The sequence below is a fragment of the Leuciscus leuciscus genome (genome assembly GCF_965113295.1).
Source record: "Leuciscus leuciscus genome assembly, chromosome: 2".
Classification (NCBI taxonomy): domain Eukaryota; kingdom Metazoa; phylum Chordata; class Actinopteri; order Cypriniformes; family Leuciscidae; genus Leuciscus; species Leuciscus leuciscus.
Window position 1 is genome coordinate 51,363,675 of NC_138726.1, and position 13,781 is coordinate 51,377,455.

The 13,781-nt window shown below is 34.8% G+C and overlaps 1 protein-coding gene across 1 annotated transcript; it reads right to left on the minus strand.

Moving 5' to 3' along the window:
- Positions 1-6,561: 6,561 nt before the first annotated feature.
- On the minus strand, positions 6,562-13,547 carry fcer1g (Fc epsilon receptor IgFc epsilon receptor Ig). The gene is made up of 5 exons (XM_082155944.1): positions 13,373-13,547; positions 11,101-11,198; positions 10,302-10,334; positions 9,323-9,349; positions 6,562-7,391 (listed from the first exon to the last, which is right to left on the minus strand). Exons 1-5 carry the CDS (start codon positions 13,437-13,439, stop codon positions 7,329-7,331), a joined length of 288 nt encoding a protein of 95 aa, XP_082012070.1. The 5' UTR covers positions 13,440-13,547; the 3' UTR covers positions 6,562-7,328.
- Positions 13,548-13,781: the final 234 nt, after the last annotated feature.

Genomic DNA, 13,781 nt, shown 5'->3' on the forward strand with positions numbered 1-13,781 from the left:
AAAACACTGGATATATTGACAATATGGCAATGAAGGCTACAGTCACTGTGTTTGTGTTTTTGAGTCTCTTTGGATTGAACACCAGCCTCTACAGAAAACATTATTATGTGAATGAGATTATGCAGTGGTCAAATGCACAGCAATACTGCAAAGCTCACCATGATGACCTGTCCACCGTTAGCAGTGAAGAACTGCGACCACTTTCTGATAATTCGCAGATCACTGGTGATTATTTCTGGATTGGACTTCTGAGAGATGCCAACGACCCAGACCTGTGGAGATGGACTGGAGGTGAGGATGCAACTGATGTCATGTGGGACCATGACGAACCAAATAATTGGTATGAAAAATGTGGTGCAGTCAAAAAGCCCTCTTCTAAAGTTCATGATGCTGATTGCACTTGGACTATACCATTTTATTGTATGGAGGTCTTTGAGCTGATCCTGGTGCCGCAGGAAAACACGTGGGAAGAGGCTCTGGAATACTGCAGAAAAAACTACATTGATCTTGCCAGTTTAAGCTCAGATGCGATTATGAAAGAGGCAGAAGATAAGAGCACACCAGCCCTGACAGATGATGTTTGGATTGGTCTGCGCTTTATCGCTGGTCACTGGTTCTGGGTAAATGGAGAAGATCTGGACTATAAGGTCTGGTCTGCGGATGGAGAGCCCCAGTGTCCTGCCATGGATCAGCGCTGTGGAGTTTATAATGTAAAGAAGAAGGTTTGGAAACCTGCAGACTGTGAGCAGAGACTCAACTTTCTCTGCGTCAAGAAACCATGAAATGATTCATGGTTAGTTAATTCAGTTTAAAATAAAAACTATTTTCGAAAGCATAAATAGTTAATATAGATGTAGGTTAACTGCCGTGCATTGTGATAATAACGATAAAGTCTAGTCTATAGCCTTTCTTTTGAAACTTTTGTTAGCTGCATCCTACACTTGTTTAGTGCTTTTAAACTTTACATTTGTAATAATAAAAAATACCTTTTTTGGTACGTTATACACACATTCAAACCTGCTGTAACATTTTTGCACAAATTCCACATAATTAAACCATGATCTTTCTGTCTAGTATTTACTCATTTATTTAACTTTTTACTTATTTTGCTTTCTTAAACCATTAAACAAAACTCTCAAAGATCTTGTAATCTATGTTTTATTCCACACAAACCTTAAACGCTATATCTTTATTACATTCAGTGTCTGTAAAACAAAGTAGCCAATCAAAAACGGCCTCTGGACGTGAGGTGAGTAATTTTGATCGTTTGAAATGAAGTATGATGATGAAGAAAGGGGTGGTGTATCCAGTCAGTGGCTACGCAATACCAATTAAACCAATACATTTAACGCTCTACATTTGACAGACAGTATTTCAGCATAGGCCTACTCAAGGTGTGCGTCCATTATTCTCTGTAGATTCGTGATGTAATCACTCTTGTGATTCAGAAAGTGGTTAGCCAAAATGATCTGAATCAGTTCACTCACTCTTGCATTGAATAGTTTCTGAATGAAAGCGATGTTCAACCAAATATGAAAAATATATAATTGACTCACCATCTGTCATTTCAGACGCTTAACTCTCTTCTGTAGAACACAAAAGTCGAATTATACTGGTCCCTTCCACGCAATTATGACCTGACCTCCAGTATTGAGGCTTGGAAAGGACGCTGGACGCAAATGTATGATAAAGACAATCCGTATATGACTGCATGTGCTATTCCAAGTCTTCACGAGTAATACGATAACACGAACGAATCGCGCAATTTTACTAATAAACTTGACCAGAAAGTTGTTTACCTCTACGACCGGATCTTATAATCCACGAGTTGAACCCGAGGATCGATCAGTCCGATTCGTGAATGAATCGTTCAAACAGGCTGCCTGCATTTCCAAAAAGCCTATCCTCCATTTATCCTCTACCGATCAACCCATTTCTGGAAAAGATTCAAAAGCGATAAAGGGAAAAAATTAAATAAAGGTTAATTGACATTGATGGTTCCATGAAGAATTCTAACAACATTTCAATTCCACAAAAGGTTCTTTAGATTATTAAAATGTTCTTCACAATAAGAAAATAACTTTAAGGACTGTTAATTTAAAGGTTCTTTGTAGAACCTGAAAAGGTTCTTGAGTGCATGGCATCACTGTGAAAACCCCCTTTTAGGACCTTTAGTTTTAAGAGTGTACAGGTGTTGTTTTTGTTTTTTATGCATCCAACATCTGACAGCACACATACATCGCAGAGATGTGCGTTTTCATCTTGAAGATTTTTCAGAGTGTTTGCTCATCTGCAATATGAGACCTCAAAAAGAACACAAAATATATAGAAAAAAAATAATGCCAAAATTACAAATTAAAACTATAAATCAATGAAAAGAAATGTGTTGAGAGAGAAAAATTATGTCACCTCCCAATCCCAATGAATGATGTGACTTTTGTTACTTAAATGTAATCATAAAAGGACAGATGATCCTGGAAACGTGGAAACGTGGATTCCTTCAGTTTCTCAGAGACTGTTTGTACTGGCAGGCCAAGATTTTTATAAATTAAATCCACATCTGTCAGCTACCCACCCACACTGCTGTAACATGTGTATGATAAAATACATAAGCCTACTTTTAATTTATTCTTGAATAGACAAAGTCAAATGTTGCAACTGACCCCATAATAGAAGCCATGCTAAAACTTGCTATGCTAGCTTGACACAATAGCTTTGACACATGCTAACTATGCCAGTTAGAAGCTAAGAAAACACTGATTAAAATGTTGACTTTACAATGCTTCATGCAAATATAGGCCGTGACAAAATCCAATTTTTTTTTGCAGAAGGAATGGTCACATGTGTTTGCTTGCTAACAGAGCATGTTTTGCTAACTAAGCATGTGCAATATAAATATAATTGCTGTAACTTGAAATGGTTTAAATTGAACGTTTCTGATTGAAACCGACCATCCCCACTCTCAATTACATAAAAAGAAACATAAACAAAGACGTTGATATATTCAAGCAATGTTTTAACGCAGGACTGCTTTGAAAGATCTTGCAGAGTTTTGAATCATGTTTCTGCTGGAAAATTTTGTGTCACGTGTGTAGAAAAACATGTACAGTAACCAAATCCTGATTTTACATATGTGGAAGCATTTTACCATAGCATCTGTTTTTGAGGGAAATCTGAATTTGTCTAATTGTTTTGTCCTTTAGTTTAAAGGTTAAACAATATTTCTTTCTGGTTTGCATCTCATGTCATGTTTAAAAAGGCCAGCGTTTCAATGTCACCTTCACTTACAGTGTCACTTAAAAGTAGTTTCTGGCCTCCTTTGACTTCCATGGTATCATACATTTCTTTTTTTTCATACTATGGAAGTCAATGGGGACCAACAACTGTTTAGTAACCCACATTCTTCAAAATATCAAAATAAAATATTTTTAACTCATAGCAGTTTATAGAACAACTTGAGGCTGAGGAAATTTTGACAGAATTGATTTTTGGGTGAACTATGCCTTTAATAAAGATTAAAAAAGCTTGAGAATATCAGTGAAATGCAACATTTGTATATGAACAGACATGGCAAATGTCTCCCTTTGTACACACTTCATGCCCTGGATCCTCATTTCCACTGATCTATAGGAAGCTGCAATGCACAGACAGGAAACCACAGGGTTTGTTTTTTTTATTCTAAAAATGGGTCAAATCAGACCCAAACACAACACATGTAACATTTTAAAGTGACCATGAATTCATGGACAATTCTTAGTTTTTAATGGAATTTTGCAGTGTTTATTTTAAAACATGATTTGTCCTTGCACATTATTATTATATTTTAATTCATGTTCTCTTGTAATCTTCAATCCAAAACATTAAAGGGATAGTTCACTCAGAAATGAAAATTGTGTCATCACTTACTCAACCTCGTGTTCTAAACCTGTATGGGTTTCTCTGTTCTGTTGAACACAAAAGAAGATATTTTGAAGAATGTCGGTGACCAAACAGTTGATGGACTCCATTGACTTCCATAGTATTTTTTATTTTTTTTCCCACTATGGAAGTCAATGGGGTCCATCAACTGTTTGGTTACCGACATTCTTCAAAATATCTTCTTTTGTGTTCAACAGAACAGAGAAACCCATACAGGTTTAGAGGTTGAGTAAGTGATGACACAATTTTCATTTTTGAGTGAACTATCCCTTTAAATCCCCTTCACATCACATCACGTCACATCACATCACATCACATCACATCACAGCAATTAGCACACACAAGTACAGTCCAATCAATTCCTGATAGACAAAGTTAAGTCCCGCCCAACATTTTGTCTAGTTTGAGAAGCCAAAATGCATTGCAACTTCATGCCAACATTAAGGAGAATAAATAACAGTTCATAATGATGTAATTTTTTGTTATTTTAAATAAAATCATGAAAAGGAAGTTATTTTATGTAATTTTTCTAAACAGGTTGATTTGTACTGAAAATGTTAAAGAATGGAATTGAAAGATTTTAGATCCAGTGTTTCAAAACACATGCTAAAGCTACTGAGTTCATTTCCACTTCCTCACACATTTGTAAGGCAAATAACAACTTTGTTTTTGTCCTGTGAAAAATATATTTTCCAGTGGTGGGTGTGCAATACATTTACATTTATTCATTTAGCAGATGCTTATCCAAAGCGACTTACAAACGAGGAATATAGAAAGCGATTAATCTTAAACATGAGAATTGCTAGGGGTTTCAGACATTGTTCAAAATGTTCCAAGCTAGAACAGGGAGGGATTAAGGAATAGGGAAAGGATAAAAGGGGTGGAGCCAATCCTTTAATTGGTCAGGGCTGCTTTTTATTGGTTTGTAGGAAATCTTTGGGTAGGTGTGGTAGCAAATCATTGCTAACGTGTGCAATTGAAAACTTTGCTGCATTACAACACTGGATACATTGACAACATGGCAATGACGGCTACAGTCGCTGTGTTTCTGTTTTTGTGTTTCCTTGGATTGAACACCAGCCTCTACAGAAGACACTTTTATGTGAAAGACAGTATGACGTGGTTGAAAGCACAGCAGTACTGCAGAAATAACCATGATGATCTGTCAGCCGCCCGCAATGAAGAACTGAAACAACTTTCTGCTAATCCAAAGGTCACTGGTGATTATTTCTGGATTGGACTTAAGAGAGATGTCCTCATCCCAACACTGTGGAGATGGACCGGAGGCGAGGATGCGAATGATGTTATGTGGGACGCTGGACAACCCAATACTTTGCATGAAAAATGTGCCTCTGTCTTAAAATCAAATAGTAAAGTGCATGATAATCCTTGCTTTTCGTCTTTACCATTTTATTGTATGGAGGACTTTGAGCTGATCCTGGTGCAGCAGGAGAACACGTGGGAAGAGGCTCTGGAATACTGCAGACAAAACTACATTGATCTTGCCGGTTTAAGCTCAGATGTGATTATGAAGGAGGCAGAAGATAAGAGCACACCAGCCCTGACAGATGATGTTTGGACTGGTCTGCGCTTTATCGCTGGTCACTGGTTTTGGGTAAATGGTAATAATATTGCATATACGGCCTGGTCTATGGAGGAAGAGCCCCAGTGTCCTGCTATGAATCAGCGCTGTGGAGTTTATGATAGAAAAAAGATTGCTTGGAAACCTGCAGACTGTGAGAAGAGACTCAACTTTCTCTGCGTCAAGAAAAATAAAGTGACACCTAATGTGGAAGCAGCCTAGATGAATAAATGTGTCATGTAATGATTACATGTAATGATTAAAATTATTTCTGTTGTTACTAGTTTCTAAATCTAGGTGAGCTATTCTCAGTAAGCAAACATGTTGCTCGTTTGCTGCTGTAATGACAATATTGTTTAACAGAGTGAAATTTGCAGTGATAAAAAGGTTCTAGATATGTTGTTGATATATTACACACATTCATACTTGCTACGCTGTAACATTTTTATAATTATATCTTGAAATAAAGACAATGGTTTAATTTCACTGTCTTACTCTTGAGTTTGAAGAAAACTAAAAAAAATTATTTCCTGTTTTTTTTTTTTTTAGCTTGACTTCTGAAAGTGTGCTTGCAAAAGTTAATCATATAATTAAAAAAGCGAACACTTTATTTCGATGGTCCACTTTCGACATTCTGTAAGTAGAATGTAAGTACTATATAACATTAATGAACTGTTAGTAGTAACATTAATTCGATGGTCCACTTGAGACATTTAACTAGAAGTAACTTTGCGCCTATATATGTCAACTAACTCTCAGAGTATTAGTAGACTAGGTTATAGGCTTCATGTTAGTAGAATAAGTTGCCATGTAGTTTCAAAGTTACTTATAGAATGTCTGTTATGGGAGCATCAAAGTGTCAGCAGATATTAAGCAGACGGTCCACTAATACTGTAATGACTGCTAGTTGACAAGTAGTTGCAAAGTTACAAAGTTTCAAAATAGTGTTACTTTTTCTTTAGTATGTGATTAACTTGTAATGCAAGCACACTTTCAGTAGTCAAGCTAAAAAAAAAACATAACAGGAAATGTTAAAAAATAAAATAAAATAAAAAGCACTGTTTTTCAGAGTTGTATGTTTTTTATTTCATTGGATATTGATCATAAAAATTGTAAGCATTAACAATCACAACCACACAACCAAAATAATCAATTTTTGGAAGTATTTAATCTCTTGTAATAAATTCTTACAATCTCATAATTAAGCTTATATTGTAACTCTTACATTACATTCTGACAATCAAAGTTGTCATTTTTGTTACACATACAGTTGTTCTCTAAGATGCCACATGTAGCAGAAAGGAAAACATCGTCTCAGCAAAGCAATATAAGCCCTCGCTCTTATACCAATGGAAAAAAAAGGCCTACACATTTACAATCAAAAACAGCTCTGTTTCCACCTCTCATACATGTGGTCAAAGACAGATGCACATGTTGTCAGACCACTCATGTATTCTTTAAAACAGGAAATGACTCGGACTCTTTGGGGTTGGTGGCATGTTGCTATAGAAGCCAGGGCAGGAAGTTAGCCTCGAGAAAAGTGACACGCAGTGTGGTATACATGTTAGAAGCTAAACATGTAGTTTAAAGGCCCGATAGAAAAATACATTCATTAAACAAATATTATTTAAATTATTAAACAAGTAGAAAAGTAGACATTTTGCATTCTGTTTGATTAAGTGCTACATGTAAGTGATTACCATATACTACATAAACACAAAAAAGTTGTTCTTGTAATAATGTTGAAAGCTTATTTACATGTGCGACACGCTTAAGATGACAGTGGAATTTGTGTCCGGAAACTTCCTTCCCACTTTTGATTTGAGTCTTATTGTTTTCCTTTCTTCATTTTGATGGTCTCGTATGTGTCCTGATCATGAGGCTTGAGACCCTGCGGTGTGGAGGAGAGAGAGGGACAAAACGGATGTGGCAGAGAGTGAGCACCATTTCAATAGAAGCTTACACCAGATCAACCACAGGCTTCAGAAATGTAATATGCATCAGTTAAATGCTATACAAAAAAAAAAAAAAAAAAAAACTGCATGCTTTCATTATAATACCGTCATAACGAAACTTAGTGTATTTACTAGTTGCCTTATCAACACTATATAGAGAAGAAATTGCACCAGAATTCTTTGGAAGATATCACTGAACATTTATTTAACCATAGCAAAAGTACATTTCTCAAGCTAATTTTTCATCTCTGTTTTTTGTTTATTTAAAATGAGAGAAATCTGATATTATTTCAATCTTATATCTGTTATTTAACAGTTGAGATCGTTCTTTAATGCTGATCTAGCCAGGTTTAAATCCCAGTTGCACAGGTGAGGATCGTTGCAACACTGCATTACAGTTTTCCCCCTTGAACTATGCTATTATATTCTTTTGAGAAACCATTAGAAAAAGGTGAATAAAAAATTATTAAAGAAATTATTCATTATTGTTATGCTTTGAACTATGCTGTATAGCTGTGTTTTGCGGTGTGTTTGTTGTCAAACTCAAACTATTTTTTATTTTTAATTATTAAAAAATTCCATTCTTTTATATGAAAAAGTTAATTGCATTTTAGTTTGTCTTGTATATATATTTTTTATTAGATCAGATAATTTTTTTTTTTATTAGATCATGTAACAACATGTCCCACCTATGGGGCATGTTGTTACATTTTACTTATGGGGTAAATCAAGAAAAAAGTATACACTATATTTTTTTGGACCGAATTTTCAGAGTTGTCAGCAAGCTGACTAGATAGTGTAGTGAATGTTTATGGTTGTCAATGAATGGGATGCTAAATATCATTTTAGCTTTAAAGGGATAGTTCACCCAAAAATGGAAACTTTGTCATCATGTACAAAGTTTCCTCAAGTCGTCCCAAACCTGTATTGAGTTTCTTTCTTCTGTTGAACACAAAAGAAGATATTTTAAAGAATGTAGCCTAGGTATTCAAACTGTTTCTGGCCTCCACTGACTTCCAAAGTAGGTAAAAAAAAATACTATGGAAGTCAATGGTGCCGTCAACTGTCTGGTTAACCACATTCTTCAAAATATTTTCTTTTGTCTTCAACAGAAGAAAGAAACTCAGGTTCAGAACAACATGTTGATGCATAGCCTAAATAATGACAGAATTTTCATTTTTGGGTGAACTATCCCTTTAATAAGATTTTGCAAATAAATAGGCAAGAATAAACCCAGTGTCTTACATGATTCTTGTCCTTTCCGACAACAAAGCACTTTTTGTAATTGTATTTACGACTTCATAAGTCAGAATTAGGACATTTCCGATAGCACGTGAACTGAAGGCAGCATAAATGTAGGCTAACGTTACCTAACGTTAGCCTGCGGGTGAAGCGACTGAATGCTACTAGGCCTAACGTTATAGTTTTACAAATAAATTATATTTACTACTCAAAAGTAAATATGAACATTATGTAGGTATTTTAAATCATTTTGATTATTTATTTTGTAAATAAATTAATAAATCCAGTCAACAGTCTTAGCCTATAGCAAAGGGTGAGTAATTTTTCACTTCCTTATTTTCTTAATAAAAGCCTACTTTAAAGTATCGTGTTTATGGTGCATTTTCAACATGTTTATTGCTAAATTTAGCGCAGCCTTTTGTCATTTAGCGATGTATCTTCTGGTTGCTATGACAACTTCACGCGCAGTCATAGAAATATCCCTTCAGTATTATTATTTATAGGTAAATTAAAATGACCAACGCTACTGGCTCGGTCTGCAGAATATAGACATACACACAAGAAAGGTTCATTTTACTGCTACACGGAATATTAAAAAACCACAACACAAAAAGAATAACGTTACCTCATAAACCCCATCGCTGGCATTTTTCTGTAAACGAACGGAAAGAATAAACACATTAGAAAGGCTGTAACAAAGATGAAACATGGAGCTTCGAAAGTTTTTTCAAAGCTCAGTGACAGTCACATAAGGTCTAATGAAGTTTAAACAATGTTCTTTTGTTGAATTATAATAAGCTTTCTGAAAAGGATGTATGCTTGATCTGTATGTGTTGTGTGAAAGGTTGCATGCTGAAAAGCAGCAATTTTTAGAAAGGCCTTCACACAATGATCACGACAGGATGCTAAAGTGTGATGTGGGTGGAGAGGGCCCAGTTAGCAAAAGCAGATAATTTTAGAGATTGAAACACAAGATTGAGTCTTCAGAGACTCAAACTGGACAAAAACACTGCTCCTTAAGTCAGGTTAGGGTTAATTTAAGGATAGTAGTAGTAGTTAACCTGCATAAATGTCATTTGTTGGGTTCAGAATGTACTGGCCATCGTTACAGCCGTGTCTTAAATTCACATTACGCCGCATTGATTCATTCTAGCAGTTTTATAAATGTTTTTCTATATTTTATAGGCCTAATCATTTTACTGAAGAAAAAGAACATATGTAAACATATTGTTGCCATGTGTGTGTGTGTGTGTGTGTGTGTGTATAGCCTATATGTGATATATACTGTATGGATGTACAGTATATATACAGTAGTCAACATCTGAATTGGATCAAAAAAGTTCAAAGTTGTCCTAAGAAAAGAACGCGTATTGTTCAGAATTCATGTAACTTTGATGAAAGGTTTTGATCCACTTCAGATGTCGACTACTGTATGTATATGTATATATGCAGATTGTTTATACATATATATACACATACATTATATATATATATATATATATATATATATATATACACACACACACACACACACACACACACACACACACAGTATATAGAACATACTGTGGAATAAATTAGCATGGATGGACGGATAGTCTTACCCCTGAAAGTTTTTCAGCTTGTTTACTTCGCATCTGTGGATAGATGGATGGATGGATGGATGGTAGGATGGATGGATGGATGGATGGATGGAAGGATGGATGATGGAAGGATGGAAGGATGGATGATGGAAGGATGGATGGATGGATGATGGAAGGATGGATGATGGAAGGATGGATGATGGAAGGATGGATGATGGAAGGATGGATGATGGAAGGATGGATGGATGGATGGAAGGAATATATAGATATTAGTTAGATATTAGCCTACTTGTTTGTATAAAATTATTAGATAAAGTTAAGTTAATAGCTTTTTACCAAATAATTTCAGAATGGTATATACTTATATCAGGGCTATTTTATGAGATTGAATCTAGCCTTGAACAAATTAATCGGTAACACTTTACAATAAGGTTCATTAGTTAACATTAGTCAACTACATTAATTAGCATGAACTAATAATGAACAATGAATGACTGTATTTTTATTAACTAACGTTAACAAAGATTAACAATTACAGTAACAAATGTATTGCTCATGGTTAGTTCATATTAGTTAATACATTAACTAATGTTAACTAATGAACCTTATTGTAAAGTGTTACCAATTATTCAATTTATTCAAATAATTCAATCTTGATTTCCCATGCAAAATACAAAAGATAAAAAACACTGTAAGTACACGAACTCACCTCTAACTTTGACAGTTAGTCTTAATGTTTAAAGGATTGAACACACTATGATGCCGTGATTATGACTTTCAGAGTTTAAACTGTTAAAGAGTTTGATCACATATACAGTACCTTCATTCTGCAGTACAGGACAGTGAGAACGACCCCATAGACGAACATAACCGCGTCCAAGATGTAGCAAATCTGCGGCTCTTTCAAATTCACTGCATCTGCAAAAATGAAAATAATAGGAAGAGAAAAATCTCAATATATTGTGCTTCAGTTAAAGTATTTTATGACAGTTGTTAACAGTGAGAATATGATTTTTGATATTAAATAAAACGGTCTGAGTCAGTTTTATAGGTCACTGCTTCATATATAACCTCGGATACACTTTATTTTAAGGTGTGTGTTACACTGCACGTACATTTAATACTGAGTGATATTAATTAACTACATGTAATTATAGAATTAGGGTTTATGCATAATTTATAGTTATTACTGTAGAAACTACATGTGTAACAAAGACACTAAAATAAAACTTGTTTACAGTTTCTCTGCTGTATTTTAATACATTATCAATTTACACTTGATCAATTCTCTGTGGTCATTAATAAATTACAAACAAATGATGCATCATTAATTGTACTGATGATGCATATGCATCACATCATTAGAATATCATTGGTGATGCTATCATCTTGATTATATGAAAGATAAGACATGTTTACAATACAAACAAATTCTAATGATCAATTCTAATGACTCTACAAAGCCCTAAACAGTGTTGCTAAGTGTTAAAAACTATAGTGAGAACGTGTGGTGTTTAGTATCATATCCCGCAGAATAGTGTTACTTCTCTTTTCGCTGAAACCTTCAAGTGCAAACATGAATTCGCTGACCACACGCTCATAATTAATCCAATAAATACAGAGCTGCATGATCCAAAATAACTTGCTATACTAAACTACTCAAACACTGTGTTGTCTTAATGGCTCCAGGATCAATGGATTCATTCCAGTGCAACACAAATACTGTTTGATCGAGATGCATGATTATTTTTTTTTGTCTCTCGTAGCTGAACTTCCCTTTGCTCGTTAACCAAATTTTTATCTGTGAGAATTAAAGTATTGAAAATAAATTAATAATAGAAAATACGGTAACACTTTACAATAAGACTCATTAGTTCACATGAACAAAGAATGAACAGCACTTCTTTCGCATTTATTAATCTTAGTTAATATTAATTTCAACATTTACTAATACGTTATTGAAATCAAATGTTGTATTTGTTAACATTAATGCGCTGTGAACTAACAATGAACAGCTGGATTTTTATTAACTAACATTAACAAAGATTAATAAATACTGTAACTAATGTTTTGCTCATTATTAGTAAATACATGAACTAATGTTAACTAATGAACCTTATTGTAAAGTGTTATCGACAATACTACAAAGCTCAAATCTTTAAACCTTGTTGTTTAGTTCACAGAGAAGCAGAAGGGAAGTGGACCAGCGACCAGCAGAACTAACACAGCCAGAACCTAAAATTAAGCACCGCTTTCACAAGCACTAGTCAAGACATTGAGGAAATTGCCCTATGCATTTATTCTGTTATTGTGAACTTTGGCTTAGCATTTGTCATTTATATATAGGGTCATATCTGTGTGGTTCGAGGCTGGTTTACAGATTAAAGAGAGGCTACTTCCTGGCATCACAGTTTCATTTTAAACACCGTTTCAATGTTCTGATGTAGTAAAGGCTTGTAAAAAACAAAAGATGTGAAAAGTGAACTGAGTAACCAACCAAGGCTCTGACTTCACTCTTCACTTCACTTTACTTCCCCCCCCCCATAAATGCTGTATTGCAGGACTGACACATGTGCATTGGGGTTTTTAAGCGTCACTTGCTTCATTTTTAAAAGCGCTGCCAAAATACAGAAGCAAAACCTTGTATGAAATCCTGGCATACTTCCACATTCAAGAAATGGTCAGAGTGCACTATTCTTAGTGGCATCATTTAATAATTTATGAACAGATTAGAAACAAAACAGTTTGGCTCTAAAAACACAATGAAGCTCAGTGATCGCAATATATTAAGTTTCACAAGTTTAGTGGACAAAATGACTACCTAAACATTTAAAAACATTAAAAAAACTTAAATAAAATAAAAAGTTAACTGAAAAAGCCACTGTTCACACTAGACTTTAGTTTGTTATACATGATTAAAATGTTATAATACCCCTTAGGCCTTCCCTAATAAAGGAAAGTTGTTAATGTAATACATTTGCATTCATTAATTGACATTCGATTTCAAAAACCTTTTTTTTTTTACAAGTTTGTCTGTCAACCTGTAAGCTCTGTGTCGTTTGAGATCAAAAGCGTTGATATTTAACACTTACCGGCAACGCCGAAGCTGAGCCAAAGAGAAAGAAGAGAGAAGGGCATCCCCACCTTCATCATCATCATCTAAAACTTGGGCTTTGCTCGAGTACCTCACTGGACACACACCTCCAAAGAAGACTTTCAGTGAACAGATGTGAAAAGCACATCAGAGGCAGACAAGAGGGAAGTTGTGGTGAAAATATGTCAGTTTTGAAGTTTAAACCACCCCCACCCGTAAGTGACGAAGAGGAAAAAGGCCCGAAAGCCATGTGATGCGCTTCAGACCGCAGATCCTTGGAAATGCTGAATCAGTATTTGACCCTATGGCTACTTTTAAAACTGCTTAATTGTATGTTTTTCATATATATATATATATATATAATCTGCAGATTCTACGTGCCAATTTGTACTTTTACAGACCGTTGT